Source organism: Mycteria americana, chromosome 7, assembly GCF_035582795.1.
Source record: "Mycteria americana isolate JAX WOST 10 ecotype Jacksonville Zoo and Gardens chromosome 7, USCA_MyAme_1.0, whole genome shotgun sequence".
Lineage (NCBI taxonomy): Eukaryota > Metazoa > Chordata > Aves > Ciconiiformes > Ciconiidae > Mycteria > Mycteria americana.
The window spans coordinates 39,278,258-39,302,302 of NC_134371.1; the positions used below are offsets into that span (position 1 = coordinate 39,278,258).

General features: G+C 38.6%; 1 protein-coding gene across 6 annotated transcripts in view; it reads left to right on the forward strand.

The window, feature by feature from the left end:
• Window positions 1-24,045, forward strand: part of CEP350 (centrosomal protein 350) — a 77,659-nt gene that overhangs the window by 13,735 nt on the left and 39,879 nt on the right. For 3 of the 6 annotated variants that reach the window (XM_075507951.1, XM_075507950.1, XM_075507953.1), the window contains exons 4-18: window positions 400-514; window positions 1,308-1,440; window positions 3,892-4,508; window positions 5,037-5,147; window positions 8,791-8,904; window positions 11,989-12,132; window positions 12,961-13,616; window positions 14,292-14,413; window positions 15,941-17,004; window positions 18,331-18,484; window positions 19,683-19,846; window positions 20,797-20,986; window positions 22,551-22,771; window positions 22,897-23,060; window positions 23,726-23,884. In XM_075507951.1, coding sequence (XP_075364066.1) covers window positions 400-514; window positions 1,308-1,440; window positions 3,892-4,508; window positions 5,037-5,147; window positions 8,791-8,904; window positions 11,989-12,132; window positions 12,961-13,616; window positions 14,292-14,413; window positions 15,941-17,004; window positions 18,331-18,484; window positions 19,683-19,846; window positions 20,797-20,986; window positions 22,551-22,771; window positions 22,897-23,060; window positions 23,726-23,884 — 4,128 coding nt within the window. The remainder of the gene's footprint in view (window positions 1-399; window positions 515-1,307; window positions 1,441-3,891; window positions 4,509-5,036; window positions 5,148-8,790; window positions 8,905-11,988; window positions 12,133-12,960; window positions 13,617-14,291; window positions 14,414-15,940; window positions 17,005-18,330; window positions 18,485-19,682; window positions 19,847-20,796; window positions 20,987-22,550; window positions 22,772-22,896; window positions 23,061-23,725; window positions 23,885-24,045) is intronic. The other 3 variants (XM_075507954.1, XM_075507952.1, XM_075507955.1) reach the window with 3 other exon arrangements.

Here is a 24,045-nt window from a genome sequence, read left to right on the forward strand (position 1 = left end):
CATCAGTGTGGGGTTTTACATGTGGAATCTTGTATCATGCTCCATTTTGAATAGGGTATTATAGAATTTATTCCAAGTGGAATTAATATTTCATTCAGGCCAAGCATTAAGACTCTGAATGGCACGTTGCTATTAATTTTTTCACAACAGTGTACTTATGGAAACAAAACTATGCAACAAAACCTGATTTAGATAATCTTTTTAAACAAAACTTAATAATCTGACATAGTTTCTGGCCATAAGGCTGTACAGTTTTGCAGCATCAGCCTTGTGAAGTTGCTTTTGCCTGCAGTTTTATTCTTTATGAAAATGAGGAAAAATTTGTAATGTTAGGGGGGGAAAAAATGTATCTTAAAAATTGAAAACAATATTCTAATTTGCATTATCTTCAAATTCTAGCTACGTCATATAGAGAACAAATTGGAAATAGCTCCCACCAGCACGGCTGTATTTGATTCTGTCATGGATGCCAAGAAGCCCTCTGCTAGTGCTAGCAGGAAAATAAGCAGAAAGGGTATGTATTATTGAGGACATAGTATGTGGCAGGGTAAAGCCACTGCATTCTGGGAAAACTTGATTTCTCCTCCCTGCTCCCAAGTTGTCTCCTGCTGATGATCTTTGTTCATGAAACTCTAATTGCCCAGGAGAAACTAATGTTTTCTTCCCTTAGCTTAGGAAAGAAAGTGTGCTATCATAGTCACCTGGCTAGAGGGAGTGACAGGACTTTCCCCACACTGTGAGTGAGCAGTGCTTATCCCCTTCTGATACCATGTTTTGGGGGGGGGGGGTTTGGATAACAATTGTATATGCCTATGGATTAGCTGTTTATATTTTTTAAATGTTTGTCAACTGTTATACCCTAATAGAATGCTAAATCTGATGCTTCCTTTACTTCATTTAAGGAGAGCATTTGCTTATAAGAAATAAGCCCTCATTTTAAATACTAGCTATTTAGAGCATTCTGGTAGTGTGGCACTGGAGAAGAACAGACAGATCGACCTCTAGTGGCAACACAATCAACTTTCACAGATTTAATTACTTATAATTAATGTTTAAGCATTATTACCTCTCTCTTTAAATATGATCATGGCTTCTTTAAATATGATCATTGCTCCACCTTGCTCAAGCTTACCACCTTGCTCCTAGTTGTTGAAATCAGCTTATTGAAAAAGAGAGGGAGTACTTTAAATGCTATTTTGGAGTGCTGCTTGAACCCAAGAAAAACTGTGTTCTTAATCGTTTAGCCCCAAGAGCTTTCTCTTTCTGGAGAGATAGGTACATAGAGGATTCTTTGGTTTCTGCTTCAGCTTCCCAGTCCTCCAGCCAAAACAAATCAAGCAAGGAGAAGTCCTCACGCAGCCCTCTTCGAGCAACCACTCTTGAAAGCAATGTGAAAAAAAGCAATCGTGTGGAGTTTCGTGAACCATTGGCTTCATACAGGTTAGTGCTGGGACAGCTGACTATTAAAGAGAAATATGCTAAGATCAGAATTAAGCTAATAGTAATGTTTTTGACAACTCCTCAAAAATTTATTTGCTTCCTCCCCTCACCCACCCACATGAGCAGCACATAGTGTTGGACAAAAGTGTCTTCCTTTTTTAAAAAAAGTTACAAATTTATTTTTTGTTGAGTGAATAAGAGTTTAAAGTCAAATGTGTTGAAATGGGGCCAGATCATCAAGTTGATGTGGCTGTGGCCTCAGTGGCCCGATAGGTTTGATAGGTATTTAGTTTCAGTAATAAGGACCAAAATTTCCTCTTTGTCTCATTAGTTTGTTTCATTAGTTCTTCAGCACATGTTCCCAAATGTATTACCATAGGACAGTGTAGAGCAAGAACATCTAGTACTAAAGATGCATTCAGTTTTTGCGTGTGTGAGAAACCCAAATAAGAACAGCTGTATCAAGGAGAAAAAGTGGCACAGAATATTGCAGGCCGCAGAACGAGGTGGGGTGTGATGAATGAAGGAAAATACAGAAAGCCTGTTTTTCCTAGCCTACCTAAAGTACTGTACTGAATATAAGATGCCTCAAATATTCCCTTGCCCAGGGAAGTGGTTGAGTCACCATCCCTGGAGGTATTTAAAGGACGTTTGGATGAGGTGCTTAGGGACATGGTATAGTGGTGGTCTTGGTAGTGTTAGGTTTACAGTTGGACTCGATGATCTTAAAGGTCTTTTCCAACCTATACGATTCTGTGATTCTGTGAAATACTTTCAAAAAGAAAGAGATGCTGCAGCAGAAATAAACTATTTATAACTTGCTGTAATATCAGAGCCTAGAAGACTTTTACTGTAACTTCTTCAATTCCTTGCGTTTTGTAAGCAGTGCGCGTTCTTTGCACAGGCCTTATCCCTGGTGAATAGCTTGGTTGGGTTGATAATAGTTTTTTATTGGATTCTAACATGTACTTTGCATTCTTTTCTAAATGTTCTCCCAGTGAAGTCAGATTGCTGTTGATGGATTAGAGCAGAGTTGGGACAGTAGTATTTTTTTTTAATTCCACTACATCTCTATTAATAATTGTTATCCTAACATCTAAGTTTTGGTCTCCTTTTCCACTTCTCATGTCAGCTGTGAGGTTCTTCTCCTTCCTTGTTGCATGAGAGGCTGATTTGGATCAGTTGTCTAATCTTGGGTCCGTTTTGTTAATTGAACAGCTCTGTTGTCTACCCTCTCTGGAATAACTTACTTACATCAGTTATTTGTTTTAAAAACATGTAGTAAATTTAACAGACTTCAGGGAAAAGAAGAAAATGAGAGCAGCTAAACTCATGCCATTATATTAAGTTGAAAAGAATAGCTTTCTTGCAGTAAGAAGACTGTGGCATTGGGGGGGATTAATTCGGGGATTAACATCAGAGCTGCTACATTAACACATTACTCCTTCTCTGAGAACAGCCTGTAGCCTATGCTTAAAGTATGCATAGGAAAACAAAAAACAGAATAAGGGATAGAACAATCAATGTGTGTGTGTATGTGTATATGTATACTTTGGTGAAATTCTGTGCGATTAAACAATTCAACTTTTATATTGATTGGTAATGATTACTACACTTCATGACAGAAGAGTGCTACTAAAGAAAGAGAGGTAGACAATTTCACAAGTACAGTGTTATGACCTGGCTTAAATGAATTCTGTAAACATGCTCACTGAAGAAGCAAGCCAGCTAGCTTAGGTGCCAGATTTTCACATCTTCAGCCCCTCATCGGTAAAAATATTAAATACTTTTTGTCCTAACAACCTATGTACCATGACTCTATTCAAAGGTGGAGTCTGTTTTTTCTGTGGAAAAAAATGCTGAGATATCCTTAGTTTGTTGAACTCCTGAGCTCTCAGTAAGCTTTACATTTGTTGCAGTATAGCCAGTTCGCTCTGAAGTTCTTGACAGGGGCTTGCCTTTTTAATGCTCAAATCCAGGGCAGGGGGTTTTGGTGCAATTTTTTTTTTTTTTTTTTTTTCACTGCCAATGAATATGCTCTTCAGGAACTGTGCATGTGTGCATTGCTTTGTTTTAGAGACATATATTAATGATGCTTCTCATTTAAGTTTTACATGTGTTTTTTACTTAAAGCTTTTTTTAAAAATTGAAGGGTGACATTATTGCTTGCTTATTTTTCTACATGCCCTAATTTCAGCTCCTCAACTTTTTCTGTAGTCCTGTTCAGCTAGAGAGGGCAGAAAATTAAATTGTAAACAGAAACCTCTTCCGGTTTCCTCAGACTTGCACTATTAAATGTATGGTGATCAAACTTTAAAAGATCTTGCCTTTAAAGTGGAGACAAGGTATAGGAAGTCATTCTTTTAGTTAATGAACATGCTGATTTCTAGGTTGGAAGGTCCTACAGTTGTATTTCTGATGGTGACTTTCTTTTTCCTTCTGTTACATCAGGGATACGTATAGTCCTCTGTCTTATCACAGTTCTAACCAACTTGAGGCCAAGCAACTGCTCTCTAGTTTGGACCTCAGTGAAGCAGAAGGGAAGACTGAAATATCAGGCCATATTATACATGACCAAGATGAACGGGATCTACACAGCAGAGATTTTGAAAGCCCATGTTCTTCTGCTGCAGATGAGACTGTTGTTAGGTATTTGAATGACCGACCAGCAATTGATGCCTTGCAGAATAATGAGGCATTTCTTAAGGTTGCAACACCTCCAAGACTGGAAGAGGAAAAAACTAGTGGCACCAGAGGAGATGAGAGTAGCACTAAAACTCCTCAGAGTAACACATCCCTGGACAGTGAACTGAAAGTGTCTTCCCCTTCTGCCACAAGCACTTCTAGTGCTCATAGGCTGGAAATCTTGAAACGGCGGCAGCATGATGCTAAGTTGGAGAAGCTGAAGGAGCGGATTCGAAAGCAGTGGGAGCATTCTGAAGAGCTAGGTGGCAGAGGGCAGCACTCGGGATATGCTGAACAACCTGTTGTGGTTGCAAACGTGGAGAATGCAGTGACTCCCAAAGTCAGGAAAGTGGCAGCTGCACCTGCTGCTCCATCATACAGAGGTACGGAGATGCAGAATCTCTTCGTGTTGGTTATATGTGAAGGAGCGGAGTTCAGTTCATTGAGCAACATGTCAAAGCATGGACATGACTCGTGTTTGGACAATACAGGAGTGGATACCATGGTTTGATCACAGATATGGACAAGAAAGAAAATACATTCTTGCCAATTTAGAGAATTGTGGATTCTTTTGAAATTTTTCCTGTCTCTTCTTACAAATTAATATAAAAAAAGAAGCTCACTGAATTAGTGTTTGGTTTTATTTTCATATTTTTTATGGTCCCAGAGGTTAGTAACATTGTATTGATTGAGAAAGCATTTTACATTTTTAATAATCTTTTCTTCATCCAGTCTGCTGCTTTTTCAACTGTGAGCAAGCGGCAGACTGGTGTATTGCTTTCTTCTAATTTAGCATTAGAAATTCAAGTAGTTCCTTTCTTGCTTGGCAGTTTCCCACCCCTTCCACCCTGAAAAAAGCTTTATTTACATTTTATGTGGTTGTTTTAAACTCTTAAATTGTTTACTTTCAGGTTTCAATCCTTCTGAAACAAAGATTCGCACTCCAGATGGAAAGATCTGGCATGAGGAAGAATTTCACATTAGTCGGGAGCTGTATAGAGATATAGCACGCCACTTAACAGGTGAGATACAAACTGAATGGAGTCAGCCACACAACCTTCTCTAAGAGGCGGACCAATTTATTTTGTACAAGTCTACAAAGTTGTGGAAACAAAAAATTGAAGCATTGAGTGTTAAATATATTGGACTTCTCTCCACAGGAGGAGTAACTTGTTGAACACTAAAACGGGGAAAAAGAAGTCCTTCTCCCCATTCTCTCGCTAAAATACTTTTAATAGAAAATCAATACTGAAAAGAATCAAATTATGGCTTTTCTTTGAAACAGGAATTTTTAAAAAAGACTTAATTAGAACAATTTTTGTTTAATTTTGTAACTTCTTTGTACATGTTTGTGTGAATGAATGCAACTTCCTGTTTAGAAGGACAAAAACAAACCACTTTTTGGTTTTGATGAAACCTATATTATCTCATGGGAACAATTTTGATCCCCCCCCCCCCCCCCCCCTTTAACACCATTAAAGTGATTTGTGCACTGTATGTTGAAGCCTGAATTCTACTTCCTTCAGTATGGTGTTAATAAATTTTCAGTCCCGAAGCTGCTTTGGGAATTGTTAGTGGTTTAGTTGGAATGTATAGGTAGCTAAATGGGAGATGGGGGGCATCTGCTGTGGAAAGTCTCTGGGAATACTTATTTAAAATGCAGCAGGTAGCCTGCAGTAAAAGGGGTATGCCTTCAGATGTGTGTGGTGGAGGTGAGATTATATGGCATTAGGTTGGTTTAATATCTCTGAACTTGTAGAACTTTATTGCTTTATATCAGCATAATCCAACTCTTGAAATTCTTGGAGAAATTTATGTCCCAGAGGTTTGTACACAAGGACTTTTTTAGAGGTCTTCCCTGGATTCCCTGAGGAGTGGGAGAACAGGTAGACTAGAAGAAGGTTTGAGAAACCTTTTAAATAATTTAGATTTTAATTCCTCTACAACTCTTTTACCTTCATTATTGTAAGGCTTGGATAGGATATGGGAGGGGAGACTATGTAACTTTGCAGTGGTAAATTAACAGAACGTTACCTTTGGGGTTTATCCACGTGAAGGTGTAGGAGAGAATGTTGAATGCTAAAAGCTTAGAAAACTGCTATTCATTCCTCTTTGCTTAATGGTCTTTTGAAAAACATTAAATATAGTTGTTGCAAAATGGCAACACAGGAAAAAAGGTGTATTTTAAGTGGTGAACTCATTTAGCAACACAATATTCTGATGCTTAAAAATATGAGCAAAGATTATTAAAAAAATGCTCTATATTGGCTTGACAGTTACGCTGCTAAAAGACCAAAACTGTAATAGATGCTTTATGGGGGAGGGGGAAGAGATCAGATGAATAAAAGGGGAATGGAAGATAAAATCCCCTGAGAACCTCTACTTTTGCAGCTTAAGGGTTTGCTTATTACATATTAAAAATAATTTTTCTCATTGGTCAAAACATATTTAAGACTGGAGGAAATGTGATGATATTGCAAACCTCTTTGTATGCTGATAGTATATTGGCTGATATGAAAATTATTAGATTCTTTTACTTGTACAGCTTGACAAGACACTGAGGAATTTTTCTGGAATAATTAAAAAAAAAAGTTCAGAAAGGACAGCGGCTGCTTTTCAATAAAATTGTTTTGCAGATACTCTTCAGCATCAGTCCATGCATTTAATGCTAAATCTCTGAAGACTTTTCATCTATGCTAGCATTTTTTTTTTTTTTTTTTTTTTTAGTTTTGACAAGCATAATATCAATGATTCATGAGGTCTCTACAGAAATCCAAATTTTTGAAAAGTTTCATTGAAGAGGTCCAGTTAAAAAGGCATTTTGATCATGTGTTCAGTGGGCTTCTGTCTACAAAAGGACAGAGCCGTGTGTATGTTCAGCCATACACCTGTCCTGATGCCCTGCGTAGAACAGCTGTCGTGGAACGTGTCTCCTTTCTGACCTGAAAGGATTATATTGAATAGCTGATTCCAAGTAATCAAATGCTGGTGCTGCACATAATATATACTCTTAAATGTATTTTTAGGTTGTCAGATTATCTATTCATGTGTTAATTCTGTATTAAAGTTACAGCATGTGGAGTTTTGGGTGTGTACAGTCAGTTGTATCAAAACTGTTCCATGCTCTCTAGTGCTAAAATAAGCTATAAGATCTCTAATATCTACAGAAGCATTGTTCTTTCCTGCAATGAGGTTTTTACATGTAAGTGTAGACCATACAGAATGTCTTTATCTTGGTTTAGCAGTTAGGCTAAAGGATAGTGTATGGACCCCAAGCTTCCAGTAATTCTGTCTTAAAGACGTTCAGGATTGGCTTTACTAGAACAAAATCACTGTAATATGAATAGAGTGAGTGGGAAGCGGCCTGCAGATTCCTGGTATCAGGAAGGAACTGTTTGTCACTGAAAGAGGTGAGGCAAGCTGGATCTGCAAATGCAGTCACTGAGGCCTCTGGTACTTGATGCATTGATTCTGTCTTCCCTGCGCTTGTTGTCAGCCTCAAAGACGACTGGAAAATTTGTAAGGAAAGGATATTAAGGGGGAGAAAGACTTAAAATTCCATTCCCACATCCTTTAATATGACCTGTTGTTCTGTCTCTGATACTTCCTATGGGCATCCGTCAGAGTGGATTTAGATGAAATTAGGGGCTGTAAAAGTTAGTATTGGCATCTAAGTAAAGCTTCAGATCTATCTGTGGAGGAGGTTGCATCCTGGTTGTTTTAGGTTGTCTGATCACATTCTTTAGAGAAGAGGAACAGGAAAACAGTGGTAATAGTGGCCATGGAGTTCCTTATCTACAGTTCACTTTTGGGATTAAGAAAAGAGCATCTTCAAGGCATGTAAACTAAAGTGCTTTAACAAATCTTTGAAAATGTCCAGTGTAGACTGCTGAGACTGAATATACAGCTTGCCTGTCCTTCTTGAGCAATGCTTGTCTCTGCTTTGTACCTTAGGCAGGTGGGAAGCCCACTCAGGGGGGTGGTGATTGAGCCACATCTCAGGTTTCCTTTTTGTTCTTTGCCCTATTGTGAAAACATGGTAAAATACTACTTTATCTTTGGTAAGTGTTCCTGGCATCTCTAAAGCCTAAAACCTAATTGTGCTGTGAATGAGGACTTAGGGGATACAGAATGGTTCTGCATCACTGGGTGAATTCTGCAACAAGTTTTGCAGAAAGTAGAGCGCACAGGTATCCTGTCTTTCATGCTCCAGCATGGAGGCAATGAGTGAGTGTGCTGTCACGTGTTAATGTGGAAGCAGCAGCCTGTGTGTTTCAGGAGTAAAGGAACTCCGTGTTCTTGTGGAACATTAATACTGTGAAATGTAATATCTATCGTAGAAGAGAACCAACAATTATTCCTGTCAAACTGTCAACATTTCTTTTAAAATTGAAAATTAACTTTGTAAAGATCTATTATGATGTTGCTTTGGCTTCGCTGCGTTCTGGTGTGTAGGTAAACAGCACTTGATTCAAAATTTTCATGCTATGAGGATTTTAAAATGCTGGACTAGGAGTAATTGATCTCAATATTTAACCTGGGAGAGTCAGTGGATTTTATTGTGTTTCTCTGAGTTCTGGTTTTTCAAGGTAAATGTTGAAGTAAGATTGTTATTCTATGTGCTTTCCTGTGGGATATCACTTGACAGCTTCTGTTTGTTTTTAGAGGATTCAACAGTGAAAGGAAAACCTAGTGAGAGAAACAAAGATAAAAAAGCAACCAGACCAGTGCGGAAAGTGCAAAAACTGACCCGGTTGTCAAGTCCAGAGTCCAAACAAGGTGACTAGCTCTACTGTAGATGGAAGACTGTCACATGTCCTTCAGAGATGAGTTTTTTCTCAAGATAAAGAAAAATTAAAGCGTATTGCTTTCAAAGTCTTCTCAGATGTGCAACAATGCTGTTGTAGCGTGTTTGTAGACTGTATGCTTCATTGGGGATGTGTATGTTTTTGTTGGTTGGCTGGCTGTGTGTGCTTTTTTTGGTTTGTTTTAATTTTCTGCCTTTCCACTTGCTGTATGCACCTTATGGAAACTGCTGAAGAGTGTGTGTTTCTTGGTGTGTGGGGGGTATCCTTAGGTATCTGTCAGGCCAACACAGACAAAAAGTAGCAATGGCTCTGTTCTGGATCCTGCTTCTGTTTTGCTTGTGTTGAAGCTGGTTAGTGCCTGACCTACAGCTCAGTGAATAATGCTGAGAGGAGGAATGGAGATGATATTAAAATCAGTGCCAGCAGGACTTGCTGAGTTGCCCTCCTCTGTGAGGAGGGGCTGCAGTGAAAGCTGTTCTCTTGTATGATTTCTCAACGGGGAAGCAGAGAACAGGATGTCCTTCTGGCTCTTCTCAGGCTGTTGTTCTTCTATGTCCTGTGTCAAGTTGTTACTGTCCTGCACCTTCAGTTCTGGCTTGACCCATTCCTGGCTTTTTCAGTTAGTGAAAGAATGTGAAAACACATTCCCTGACAAGTCTTACAAATCTTGATATTTATAAAGGAATGTTTATTTCTTTTACCAATTAAGATTTTTTTATTTTCACCATTGACTGACATTTCCACTGTCTATTAGATAAAATTAAAGTATTTAGAGAAGATGATGTGAGCAGGTTACTGTAGAGCAGTGCCTTATAGTAGAAAATGAAATTAACTACATGTGGAATTCTGTCAGTGCTTCTTAGTTTTCCAGTAATGTTGATCTTTGATATTGTGTGTACCAAAAGAATTAGGAAGACTTCCACATCTGCTTTGTATTTGGTTTTAATTTTCATACAAAGTAAGTAGTTATGACTGCAATCACACTACAGAGCAATTTTTTTTTCTTTAAATACATGTGAGGTTAGGCATCTCTTGCACCTTTTAGGGTTTTATATTTCTCCTTACATATGGTGACCTGTAATCGGTAAACACTTTGAAGAAAAAAAGCTGCTTTAAAAAATTATTACAAAGGGGTTTTAGAGAGTGAATATGTGCTTCTGCATGCCGTAAATCATGAAGCTGCATGTGAATATTTTGTGGTAATGAATGCTGATACTTAAAAGTAAGTGATAAGTATGGATTTGCCCTTTCCTATGCTGATCAATTCATGCTTAAGGAACTATACTAAACTAACTTACCTATTTGTGACAGTTCCAAGGGAGGGAGGAGCACAGAGATTGCTGCAAGTTTTAATGGCAATGGTTATTCTCTGTAATGGATTAAATGTGAGGAGAATGATGGCCTGAAATTCCTACAAGATAAGAACCAGATCTAAGTGGCATATCCGTGATGGTCCGTCCTCCTCCAGTCATAGAAATAAGAAACTGCTTAACATAGCCAAGGCTATAAATACCCACAGCTCATGTTCTGCTCCGTTAGCATGTTTTAGTTCAAACAGCTGACTTGAAATGGAAGATGAGACTTTACACTGCATTTTTAAATGCACACAGAAGTAATTGAGAACAGTGAGTTCAGCAAGAGAACCCCTTTGGCTGATACGTCTGCTTCAAATAGGCTTGTAGTGACATGTTTCAAGTGACAGATTTATAAAATACTTGGATAACTTACAATGCAAGCAAGGATTACTGTTAGTAAATGAATGAATAGTGGGCTACAGACTTCTGACTGAACAGGTTTCCTCCTTCTGGTTTAAAATAACAAAAAGAAAAGAAAGGGGGAGGTGGGAACTGAGGACTGGGATTGCCAAAACACTATTGGTCTGCTGTCCTGGATTTCACTTGAAATTGCTTTGGTACTGGGTCTTCAAAGTCCTGGTGGGCTCAGAGTGCAATCCCTTTTTGTTTGGCTATGTTGTTTTCATGCTGCAGTGTCTGGGTTTGTTTAGGCAGTGCTGTCAGAGGTAGAACCTGAAATTGAATGGTTAGAAATCAACTGCAAATTATGTATTCAAGCTAGGTACTTTTCTAGCAATAAAATACTGCTAAATGGTCTGAATTAGGTTATTAATACTTTTCTTTTATATATGATGCTTTTCTCCAAAGCTCTTTAAGGTCATTATTTCAAAAAAATGATTAATAATATTTGAAGTTAGTGGGATGAAAGGTGACTTGAATAAACCTAGCCGATAAATCTAACCAATATTAGGTAAAGATGCCACTGTATCCAGTTTTTATCATTTAATTGTATGTAGGATGATAAAATAATAACATTTTGACTGGGTTTCTGTCACCTGCAAGGCAGTCTGTTCTTGAATTAAGTATCAACTAATAGGGTTTATCTGAACTATTTTCAGTCATGGTACAGAAATCCCAGCTGGAGGACAGTGAGTTAGCATTGGCGTAGAACAACTGCTGCTCAGTATTTTTTAACATCCTCACAAGACACCTATCTCAACAATTAATTACCTGTAAAAACTGCTAAAGTGCTTTTTTTTTCCTAGAATATCAGCTAATATTCTTTTAATATGAAGGTGAATCGTTTTTAATCTCCCACTTTTATTTTTGTCCTTATTACAACATTTTAGATCCTTTTATCTTTTTTCTTATTTTCCTTATTTAAGTGGAGATGAACAGCTTCTTCTCAGTCCTCCACAAATATTTCCCCTCTCCCCAGTAACGTTTGCTTATACGTTTTAGACCTGTATAACCCTTTTTTCTTTTTTAAATCAATTTTTGTAGGGCTTTAATGTGCTACAGTATGTTTTTGATTTTTACATTGTGTTATGTGTGGGCATGAAGCACTGGTAGTTAGGTGATTCAGCTGTTGAGTGTCTTCATGGTGCATCACTGTTATGACTGTTTGGTGTAACTGCAGCCGTACCACTTATGCAGAACTAAATGGTATAGAAATGATTAATGGTTGTGATAAATGCTTCTTTTTGATACGTTGGAAAATCCATCTAGTGCTTAACTTTTATTTATTACTTATTGTTCAGGTGGAAACCATGTAATAAGTGCATCCTCCTGGCGGGAGGGACAAAAGCTAGTAAAAAAGATACTGGGTCCAGCTCCCAGAATAGAACAGGACAGAAGAGCTGTATCTAGTGACAGAACAGGACGAGAGCGAGCTGCCAAGTCTGGTAAGTTGTACTTTTATCACTGGACTTTTTTCATTTTACTTAATTTATTATATAACAGTGCATGTCTGCAAAATAAAGCAGACTTCTGAGATGGAATGTAATCAGTTTCTTATTAAAATAATTCCTATTTTTAACCTGGGATTTGAGGGGGGAGAATTTTGCTCGCATCCATGGTTGGGATGCATAACCTCTCTTCCTGGGTGGATTATGAACTTTCCTTGGTGTCATGGGAAGACTGCCCTGCACATGTGACTTGAGCGGCAGTACATGCTGTGAAGGTGCTCAGGAGCTCTGGAAAAGACGGGAAATAGGTTGCAACCAAAAAGATGGATCACCTGCCATCCGTCTTTGCATCTTGAAGCTAGTGGGGAAAGGAATGGCTAGCAGTGGTACACAGGCCAGATGAATTTTCCAGATGTGCTGCATATAATACATAAGCTATGGTTGGGCATCCCTGTTTTACAGGAATTGTGGTTCTCCCAGATACTATATAATGTCATCTATGTGCATCATAAATCTTCATTGATTCCTCCACCAGCCCTTTTCAGAATTCATCCAGAATCTCAGACAGGGCAAGTAAGGGACACTGGTAGCTGCTGTGCTGCTTACACCTGTGAGGTGGTGAGGCTGGTAAGAGTATAAAGGGTGTGAGCACAGTCTAAGCAAAGGCTGCTATATTCAGACTATGGCACTGAATGAAGCAAAAGCATGTTTACAATGAGATCTGCACTCCTCCTTCATCCACAGTTTTGCAGCTGTTTCACTGATGGCATGTAATTTCCCAAATGTGATTTTTACCTGAAATATTTGACAAGTCTTATTCTTTAGCAGGCTGTATTGGAAGGACAGGTTCAGATTCTAGACTGGATGTTACCTGTAAAACCTCTTCAAGAAGTTCTGAAAGGTCAAGAAGTAAAGCACGGTCTGAGAATAACCTGAAGAAACTGGAAGCTGCTCTTCCAGATGATAATCAAGAAGATCATGCCTCTGTAAATAAGGACTTCCTGCCTGTGGAGATACGTGGAATTCTCGATGACTTGCAGTTGGATTCCATGAGTACAAAGCAAGAGAAAGATGTGGAAAAGCAGAATCAGAAATCTGTTTTGCCTACTCAAAATGCCAGGAGCCACAGCCCAACCAAAAGGAAACCGGACAAGATAGCTGCCAGTGAGGAGCCTCAGGTGATCTCTAAGAAACGTCACTATGATACAGATGAGGTTCGTCAGTACATCATCAGGCAGCAAGAGGAAAGGAAGAAGAAGCAGAATGAAGAGAAGAAAGCACAAAAGGAGGCAACAGAACAGAAGAACAAAAGGCTCCAAGAGCTCTACAGAAAGCAGAAGGAGGCTTTTACTAAAGTGAAGAATGTGCCTCCTCCTGAGCCTTCAGCAGCCAAACGGTTACAGGAAACCTATTCTAAACTATTGCTGGAACGTACATTTTTAGAAGAGCCACCTCAGCTGCCTACGGTGCAGGAAACACAGGTATAGCTGATTCACTAACTTAATGTGTTGTAGTTGTTTGCAGGAATAGGAGGTCATATGTTTAGGAAGGTCATGAGTTGTCCTGGTCTGGTTATCAGTTAAGAAAAAGGATACAAAGAAAACTGCGTAGCTTTTGCTTAAACGTAGTGGTTTTGATCTGGAGCCTCCTTGCTGGTGGCTGCTTTTTGGCACAGCAAGGCTTACTAGAAAGGTGAATAGAAATCATCTTTATTATAAACAGAAGCACAATTGTGGATATTAGCTAACAGCAGCTATCAAGGTTGGCTCTTAAGAAAACTGTAAACATCAGTCAAACCGTGAATTGAAGAGCTTTGTCTGAAGTTGCTTTCAATCAGTGGACAAACTTCAGCAGCAGTGAGTTAAATAAGTTTGCTAATCAGAAACTGAATATGAAAGAAGATTAATACATGGTAAAAGACTAATATCAATTTGATGTGTTTGGCTGAACTAGTTCAGTGTGTGAGCAAAGCTTTTTTCCCAGTACAGTCTGCTGAGACGAGAACATAAATGTCTTGTGTTTTTAAGTCTCTGTGTGGTAGGAAAGATGTGATACTACACTGAGAAACGCAAGCCTGTTCAATTTTAATAAGACAAGAGCTTCTAAACTCCTGCAGACTTTTGAAAATGCATTTTTCTGGTTGTCTTTATTTCTAGCCCAGACCTGGTTATCAACCATCTGGGGAATCCGACAAAGAAAACAAGGCTCAAGAACGTCCTCCTAGTGCATCTTCAAGTAGTGACATGTCGCTTTCAGAACCACAGCAGCCGCTACTGAGGTGAGCCATTGTGGGCCTTTTGAGAGAGAGGAAAATATTCTCGTTTTCATCTCTGAGAGGTGAAAATAGACAAGGCTCTTAAGTTCATGTTCTAGTGAGAGTAATTGTCTTTATGGCAATTACAACGTTTCCTCACAGTAAAGAGGAAGCTGATGCAGGAAAGCATATGAAAATTTTGGCTATGGGTATTTAGTGAGTCTGTAAATAAATAAAATGAATGGTGGTTGCTGTTAATCTTTTGCTGACATCGAGGGGATGTGCATTTCATATTGGGAGACTATATTTCCTCTGCCATTGCCATCAGGCAAGAGAAGCTGATCATATGAATACGTCTGTTGATTTTTCTTATTTGATTGGTTCAATGTTTCTATTTAATCTATTGTCTTAGATTCAAGCCTTTAGTTACTGTCTCTAAAGTACCAAAAACCTCTATTCTGCTTGGAACTAGCCTTTCCCTATTTCCTTTCATGCTGCTTTCCCCATTTTTAATTGTTCGGTGTATTATCAAAGTTTTTCTTACTGTAAGTCAAGGTGCCTAACCAAACACTTAAATATAAGCAACTAAAAATCATAAAGTTTCTTGCATATCCTTAATATCCCTGTTGTGCAAGTGTGTCTTCATTTTTAATTACATAATGAATATCTGCTTCTTAAATATATACTTGCTTCATTATCTGCCCCTTAACTTGGTCAAATCCACACTGACTTTGTAAATTCATTGAGACCTGTTTCCTTTCTGGAAGAGTTCAAGGAAGCACTAGGAATGCTATGTGGTACAGTGTATAGAATAGGCTGCTAAACCATATGGTAGTAAATATTGTTAGTGTAACATCGTAAGGAAAAAATGTAAGTACTAATAGTAGGGGAGAGATGAGACTTAAAGGGCTGCGTAAATTATTTGGAGAGTAAGCATCTCATAGTAAGCAGAAAAGCATTTTTTGTGAGGGACTTTCCAGGTTTCCTAGTATTCAGAATATGTGCAAGTGATATTAGCGAAGGAAGGTCTCTACAGAGCTCCTGTCATGCAAATGGGAGCTATCTGGAAATAAAAAAGGTGTCTTACAAAACTTTAAACATCCTTGTATTTCCAGTCCTCCTTTTCTCTAAGTGTTATTCATGCCTACCCTGAGTGACAGCTCCAGTGAAACATGGGCTGGGTTCAACTGGAGGGGGAAGGCTGAGGCTAAGAAATTCCAAGGAAGAAAAAAAAAGTTTCCTCCCTTTTGAAGTCAGGAAACTTTTGGAAAAGACTTACTGATGATGATGAAAACGCTCAGCTTGTTACAACTCTAAAACACACAGTACACCATAAACGGCATTTCAAATTTGGAAGGTGCTGTGTTGTTTGTGTTTTGTTTGTTGTTTTTAAAAAACATTCTGTAGCTGTTTACTGTCCCATTCCCTACCCCTCTGATTCCACCGAAAAGTATTTCTTCCTGAAAAACGAATTTGTGGCAATGATACTTTTAGACTAAAACAACAGTGCTTGTATAAGTCATCAACTTCAGTGTTGACTTTTCATTTCAGGAGCGATTTGATGGAGCCTCCATGGGTACAGCCAGACAGGTTGAGCCCAAGAGTCCAGCTCTCTCACCCACAAGCTCTCATGGGCTCAAGTGGAGGCCCTTGCTCCCAACACTGGAGCCTGGAGCAGATGGACCTTTTGTCAAAGGAGTGTGACGTGATGTTGGCAGGCAGGAGGAGCCATGCTGCACCTGTGGGATCGCTGACCTTGATGCCTCAGCCGTACCTGAATTCACCTGCTGCACAGCAAAATCTCTTAGTAAAACCTACTGCTAACCAATATAAGAGCAAATTAGATCGGATTGAAGCTTTGAAAGCTACAGCTGCTTCTCTTTCTAGCAGGATTGAAAGTGAAGCCAAAAAGTTGGCTGGGGCTGGTATCAATTATGGTACCATGTGGAACTCAGACCATGAATTTATGCAAGAAAACCAGGATGATGGGCGGTGGGCAAAGGCTGTGAGTCCTCCAGTGAGAGAGGAAAATGAAGATGCTTTTTCGGCCAGAATTCAAAAAATGTTGGGTACCTGTGTGTCTCATACAGCCTTTGATGACAGTCTTCCTGGGGTAGGCAACCTTAGTGAATTTAAAAAGCTCCCTGAGATGATCAGGCCTCATACTGCTGCAGTCAGCCTTGGAATGAGGTCCCCCGCTGCTAACAGGCATGAGGGGATACTGGGACGTTTATCTAAGAGACAGACTGACTCCCCAGGGCATGAAAACCAGGCTTATGCTCTGAACAAAGCTGTAATTCCTCATGAGTCCAGCATCGACTCCATCAGTGAAGGGCCTCTCCTGAGTGACGGAAGTCTCTCTGAAGAGGAAGGAGGCCAGCACAAACAGTTGCCACTGAAGATGCTGGACACATTAAAAGAGAAGGATTTTTGCATTCGGGAGAGAAATGCTTTTGAGCCCATAAAGGAGTTTCAGAAAGAAGCTGAGAAGTATTTGCCACTTTTCACTCAGACAAGTGGCGCACACAGCAAGGGGCCATGGGAGGAACTGGCAAAGGGAAGTCCGCACAGTGTCATCAACATCTTTGCGAAAAGTTATCAGTTTCATGGAAAAGGTAAAAATTTCTCAAAGCTCTTGTGAATTACTATTTTCCCAGTCTTACCACTCCTTACACTTTATACTTCACAGGTAAGCAATGTGCTTTTAGATGTCTCAACATGAATCTGTGTAAGGCTTTCTCACTTTACTTCTGGATGGTAAATTATTCCCCCCCCCCTTCTTTTGCCTTCTTGCCTAAGGAAAAAAAGAATTGAAAAAAACCCCAGTTTTGGGCTGGAAGAAGATTATTTTTGCATTAGATTGCTCTGTATTTCTAGATGGGTAACTAATTCATATGCTGGGTTACATGTATTAAGTTCACCCATAGTTACAGAACTGTCAATGTAAAGTTTACATTTATTGTATCCAAAATGGCATACTAAATCTAAATTGCCCAGAGTCCATTTGGGAATGGTTCTCTCCACCATGGAGAACAGACCCTCTGGATTGGAACATGCATCCTCCTACTATATATGCACTCCAGATCATCTGTAATAACACATCATTCCTGTTTCAGTTAAGGCAGAAAGATGAAATGCATGCTTTATGCAGCACTTACTTCATGGCATAAACATGAGTGCTTGCATCTATCCTGAGTTCTTGCTACACAAGAATAATATAGTTTTACTTTATTATTAGAAACATGTAACTTCAGTGGATGAATGATGTGGACTTTCCTTTTGCACCTTTGCTCATATGATTTACTCAGTAATGTCTCAAAGTAGTGCAACAATTAAAACTCCTGTAACAAGATTTGATTTTGAGAAGGTAAGGTTTTGGTATATCAGTAGGGAAAGTCTCTTGCTTAAACAAGCCCATTTCAAGTGTTAGTGTCTTAGGGCATGCTTTACAAGTGTCTCATGCAGGGTGCTTCATTTGATTTTCATTTTTTTGTACGAATTTATTCTTCATTTTATGAATACTGTTTCTCTTGCCTTGAGTTCCTCATCTTGAGGAGGAATGTTTTCTGAGAAGTTGATTTTTATCTTGTGGTTTTTCTTTATTCTTTTTTCCCTTGCTTTATTTCCCTTAAAGATGATTGCATTTAAATTTTCTGCAGATGGCTCTACTCTCAAGCACTATGCTCTTCAAGAATGTTGTAGCTGGCCTGTGTTAATGAAGTAGAGTATTCAGTAATTTACAAAAAGAGGAAGACTATGCTCGTTATGTTGTGTTAAAACTGCCATGGGATGCCTATACTGTTGTTCTGATGTTTTTGTATTTGAAAGGAGGTCTCTGTAACTCATGGTTGGGAGCATTTTAATTTTTGCAGCTTTATTACCTGTTTGCATGTTGCATTTGATATCATTTTTCTGTTTTCCCTTCTTTGTCCACACTTTAGTGTTTGATGAAAGGTCAAGTGGAGGGTCTGCCCTTCTGCGCCCTTTACTCCCTGCCATGAGCCCTCCAGAGAGCATGGTTTCTTACGAAGATGATTTTGCCTCATCGCAGGGAAGTGGCACTTTAACAGACAAAAAGATTGCACGTGACCTCAGGTAATTGTGTATTAGATTTCTTGTAAAAATCAAAATGTAGAATTCGACAGAAAATAGTTAATGCAAAATTTGTTTCATAATATGATAGATATCTTTTCTGTTATGCTGTATTGTAATACTAGTCAAAGTGATGAGGTATTTCCTTAGGACCTTGCAGTTAATGTAGCAACCAGCATGGTTAAGACATAAAGATTAGTCAAGTATTCCTGTTCTCTGTCTAGTTTTTGTTCTTCTTTAATCTGGCAGGTAGCTTTAGACAAGGTTCTTACCCTTTGTAGTCAGGTGAAAATTCGTTCTCCAACTTGTGTGGCTGCTATAATGCTCAATTAGTTAGCCTTTGTAATTTAGAAAAAAGAAAAGATATTTGAAAGTGTTAAAATACCTTCAGTACTTCGAAATTTTGTAAAAAGCCTATAATTGCTTTCAGTAAGGGTTCGGTAATGCTTAGTAATGGATACATAAATTGTCTGTAAGAACTTTTAAAACTTTTTGTTCAGACTAAAATTTGAAGACTGTAAATCCTAGACTATCCATGTTACTACTGAATTAATGTGGCTTCCTGAATTTCCTAAGACCCCTTTTTTGTAATGAGATATATTTACATCTTTTGGGCACCTCGGGGAAGTTTGTGTGTTTATACTGGTGATACTTTACCTCAGAAGACAGGAAGGTAAAAGGCACTTTGCACACTGAAAATGTTGGCTGCAAAAATGGTTTCTTTCTGATTAAACTTCTTGATAGGTCTTCTGTTGGTATTATTTAGTATATGATAATTACCCTCTTTTTTGCAAATCTTTTGTAATCCTTTATTGAAAATCGCTTATATTTCTGTCAGTTGATGATATCTGTATGCCCAGAGATTATCTAAAATGCAGTCATATTTGGAGTCATTCATATGTTGTTCAAGTCTGTAGTCAAATAGCTCTTAAGAGTTAGCATTGGAAAGGATGGTTGTTACCCATCTTTTACTGTTTCATATTATTGGAAGTATGTTTCAATATGTTCAATATCATGTCCAACTTCCTGGTGTCTTAGCTGTCATAGTTTTTAATCTCAAAATCAATGCTTTTCAAGATGGGCTAATTAGTGCAGTTTTAGCCATCTGTCTCTAATTTAAAGTGTGGTAGATTTCTTGTGCACAGTGTAATGTGGGAGTTGGAAGTCCTTAGTTAATCACTGTCAATGTGCTCCTTTTCAGTGTTGCTGGCAGCAGTAACTCAAGCATTCAGGAAGAAGTTCCAAGTAGGAAGTCTCCCCATGAACCTCGATCTGTAGAGCTTGCTTCTCAGCATTCATCTGGACCACGGTCTGCAGCATCTTCTCGCTCATCTGCTTCCTCTAAAAAGAGAGGGAAAAAGGAACGTAAGTGCAGTACGTGACTGCAGAGGGGTTTTTTTTTGAAGGCGGTTTTAGTGTTTTCTTGTTATGAAAATTGCAGTCTTTCTACATATCTGGAACTGTAATCTAATACCAATAGGATGATTTATTTATTTCTCCAGTGATTCCTTCCCAAATTCTTTTTGACTCTGATTATCCTCTGACCTTAAAATACAGTCATCTACAATTAAATAGGAAAGGTTGTTAACAGCATTGAAAGTTTTTCCTTTCCTAACCCAGCCTTCTAACAGATTAGTTAATTTTAATATCATGTGAGAACTGTCCTCAGATTCTGTACTGAGGAAATTCCAATAGGCTGCTGAGAAATCGGAGTTATGGCCACATTTATGAAGGTGACAACAAGTTTGCCTATATGCTTCATCTTTGGATCATAGGCAGTTTTCATAAGTGCACAAATTGATAAATACACTTCCTCCTACAATAACTTGTACATTACAAAAACATGAAGAAACTTGAGATTTGGTACACTCTTACTATATAAGCAATGGATAACATAAGAAGAAGCTAGGTTTAAAGCCAATAAAAGGATGAGAAAAATAGGATTGAGCATTCCAAGTTATCTCGCTTCTTACTTTTTCAAAATTCTGTAGCTTACCCAAAGAAGGCTAGGCTTTATTCTAATTATCAGTATTGAAGAGTCAAATGTGTATTTTCTTTATTTAAACCAATAGCGTGCTGAAATGAAAGCTGAGTGACAGTTTTGTTGTCAGTGGACACAATACGCAGAAGAGAACTTAATCTCCTATAGGAAGCTGCCAAATTTACATTTCTTGCTTGTTGGATTTACAGACTTCTAACTCAAGGGCATCTTTAAATGGGGAAAAAAATTCTCAATTATTTGTTTAGGGGCTCTTGATGGTAAGATATACATAGAATACCAAACATAAACTTTTCGCAATGTTGTTGCTTCTTAGGGTTGGCCTCTTTCAATGGAAGTTCTCACCACTTTCCTGTAGAAGAAGATAAAATGCTATCTGAATTAGAGTGGGGATCCCAACAGGCAAAGAAGTCCTTATCAAGTAGCAGAGTTTCTAATAAAGATCATGAGCAGAACCCAGATACAGACAGCACACTGGAAAACTTGTCTGGACACTCCCTGATGAGGTAACATGAACATATGTTACAAATACAGCAAATATAACTAAGCTTGGTAGTGTTATGGCATGTTATCAAAAATGGCTATGTCTTTGGATATGCAAAAGGAAAGTAACAGAAATGATCAAATGCTAGTAAGATGGGCATGTAGAAAACATTTTTTCCCTGTATTTTAGTATGAAAGCCTGAAGTAGATGACTGTAGTAAGAGAAAATACAAAACAGTGATTCCTCCCTAAATGACCCCTCTGTTTTTTTTAAGGATAACTGGCCAATATAGGTGTTCTGTCAGGTTCAGTACCTTAAGCATTGAAAGACAATTTTTTTTATTCTATTTCTACAAGTGGTCTGTAGGAAGTGGAGAAAAAAAAATAGCTAGTCAACCTATGCAGTCATCTTGCTCTTTTCAGTAGGATCCACAGACATTTTTGGCTAGGCTTGTGTGCGGCTAATACTCATAAGCCTATCTAGCTCTGTGAGATGATGCTTTTTGAGAGATGAACTGCACCTCAGAAAAGAGCGTAGAGGAAGAGAAAAATTGTTTTTCCTGTTGCATCCTCTGTATGTCTACCTATGAATGCAGTTTATTTTCTGCTAATTGTGCAATGAAGATAGTTATGAAATACACTGAGCTTAGTTTTGACTGTAGCTTTTTCTAAAAAGCAACAAATAATATGAATGGTCGTTCACTCATTCTGTGTGCGTACAGAATGGTTCTGAGGTACTGACTTATACTGGTGACTTTCACTGATACCCAGTATTGGGTTTGAAAGATCCTGTGACCTCCTAAGATGTGCCAAGTAAAGCAGAATGTCTTCCTAAGGAATTTAAGCAGCCACTGTTAATCCTTTTTGGCTTAATAAAATTGGAATAGTACATTTAAGAAGTGTCTGCATCATTTTCTGTATGTTTGGAAAGAGATGACTAACTTTCTCTTAAGAAATGTTACTTTAGTATCTTACTAACTCTTTAAGTCAAGTTTTGGCCTTCAAGCATTTCGTTGCATTTTGATGAAAGAGATCAAGACTCAGGGCAGTGGCTTACCACATTCAGTTGCATCCATATGCTGATAGTAACCTGTTTACTTTTTAAAAATACTGATCATCGTATTCTGATATCAAAGTATTGCCCTGATTTCCTGTGGGTAGAACAGAGTTGTTCACTCAGACTCTCAAAACAGATATGTAAATGCACATGCAGGTGAGCGCATTCTGACTTTCTCATGCCAGGTTCCTAACAGGAGGCATTGAAACTGCTTGTCTGGCCATGTAGAACATGTAGATACTATGTTAATTTTTTTTTTGTATGTGCTAACTAGGTTTAATACTTGGAGAAAAAATGGGGTGCTCTAGCAACTTAACCCTAAACTGGCATATAGGTACAAAACCCATCTTATGAGGCCATTTCCTAGAGGTAGACTGAGCCTGTGCAAACCAAACCATAAAAGACTGTGCCTTTTGCGTGGATCAGTTTGGTGTATATAAATGGAAGAACTAGGTTATTGCTTTACTGTCTTATCAAATGGCTGGACTTAGGACAGTATTGACTCCTTTCTTTTTTCATTTCACTGTCAGTTTCTCAGACAAGGGAAGATCCCAGAAGACGCCAACTTCTTCCCCATCTCCCGGTTCTCAAAAAATGTTGCAGTTTGATTCTATAGGCAGTACAGCAGAAAGAGTCAAGTCACCTGCTGGCTTTTCTGGAAGTACAGCATCAGGGATGAAGCCTAACGTAGCCTTCCCCGACCTTGGTCTGGGAACTAGTAGGTCTGTAGCAGGAGCAGCCTCAGCGAGTGGTGAGTTGTTTTGTTAAAACCATACTAATCCCAGAGCAGTGGTTTGGGGTTTTTTTCTTTTTCTTTATTTTTTGATGTGGGGCACTAAAGTCTATGGAAGTTGACTAGTAAGTCTTATCTTGCAGGGTGTATGCGCTTCTCCCCTGCTGGTCTTCAGCATCGTTTGTCAGCAGAATTGAACTACCTTAGTGCCATTGAGGAGTCTGTGCGACAGCTTTCAGATGTAGAAAGAGTACGAGGCATATCACTTGCCCAGCAGGAGAGCGTTTCTTTGGCTCAGATTCTAAAGGTAATGGAAAAATACTTCCTTGTCCTAACCTTCCTTTGTTTTATTTTGCAAGAAAATTAATCAAATTAGGGCAAGTTATGCTTTTGTTAGCAATGCAGAAAAATCGTAATGGGCATGATGGAGCATCTCTGATAATGTCCATTTTTTAGGGTTAATGTCCGTTATCTTTCTTATTTTAAGTTGACACCAAGGAACTGGTGACTCTACAGTATGTGTCATTAATATACCACTAGTTGGAATCACTGCTTTGGTTGTGTACTTCAGTAAAATAAAAACTTGATTATTTACTGGGTTTGGTGTTAGGTCCCAATGCCATGCAGTGTAGTTGTTCATGCTGGATCACTTGTCTCATTCCATGAAAAGGGTATTTTTGGTTGAAATTTCCTTATGTTGACAAGATTGCTTGTTCTAGTTTTAATTAATTGGTCTCCTAAATCCTCTTTCTTTCTACACTGTGGTGGAAGAGTATGGGGAAGGTGCATTGTCTACTCTCTACTTAAAAAGGGAGAGCGTCAGTCGGTAGGCTGAAAATTTTACTTTAGCAGAAGAGGCACCACCAGCAGAGTAGATCTAGATCTTTCAGAGATAGTTGCAGCTGGTGGCTAAGGCACAAAAGGTCTTTACATTTGACTTGCATGATTAAAACTCGTTTTCCTGATCTATAGGCACAGCAGCAGCGCCATGAACGAGACTTAGCTCTTTTGAAAATCAAGGCTGAACAAGAAGCTTTAGAAAGTCAGAGACAACTGGACGAGGCAAGGCAGAAGGCAGCTCAGGTAATGCTGCCCTTCAAAAAATGTGGAGTGTGTAAGAGGCAAAATGCTGTAAGTAAATCTGTGCCTACGAGTATTCTTAATTTGAAGCTGTGAATATATGGAAGTGGTGAAGGGGTTTAATATAGCTGAAAAAAGCTGTTAGGGGCCAATTTCAAACTTTTCCCTCCCAGATTTTGAGAAATAAAACTGTAGTAGTTATAGCTTCAGAA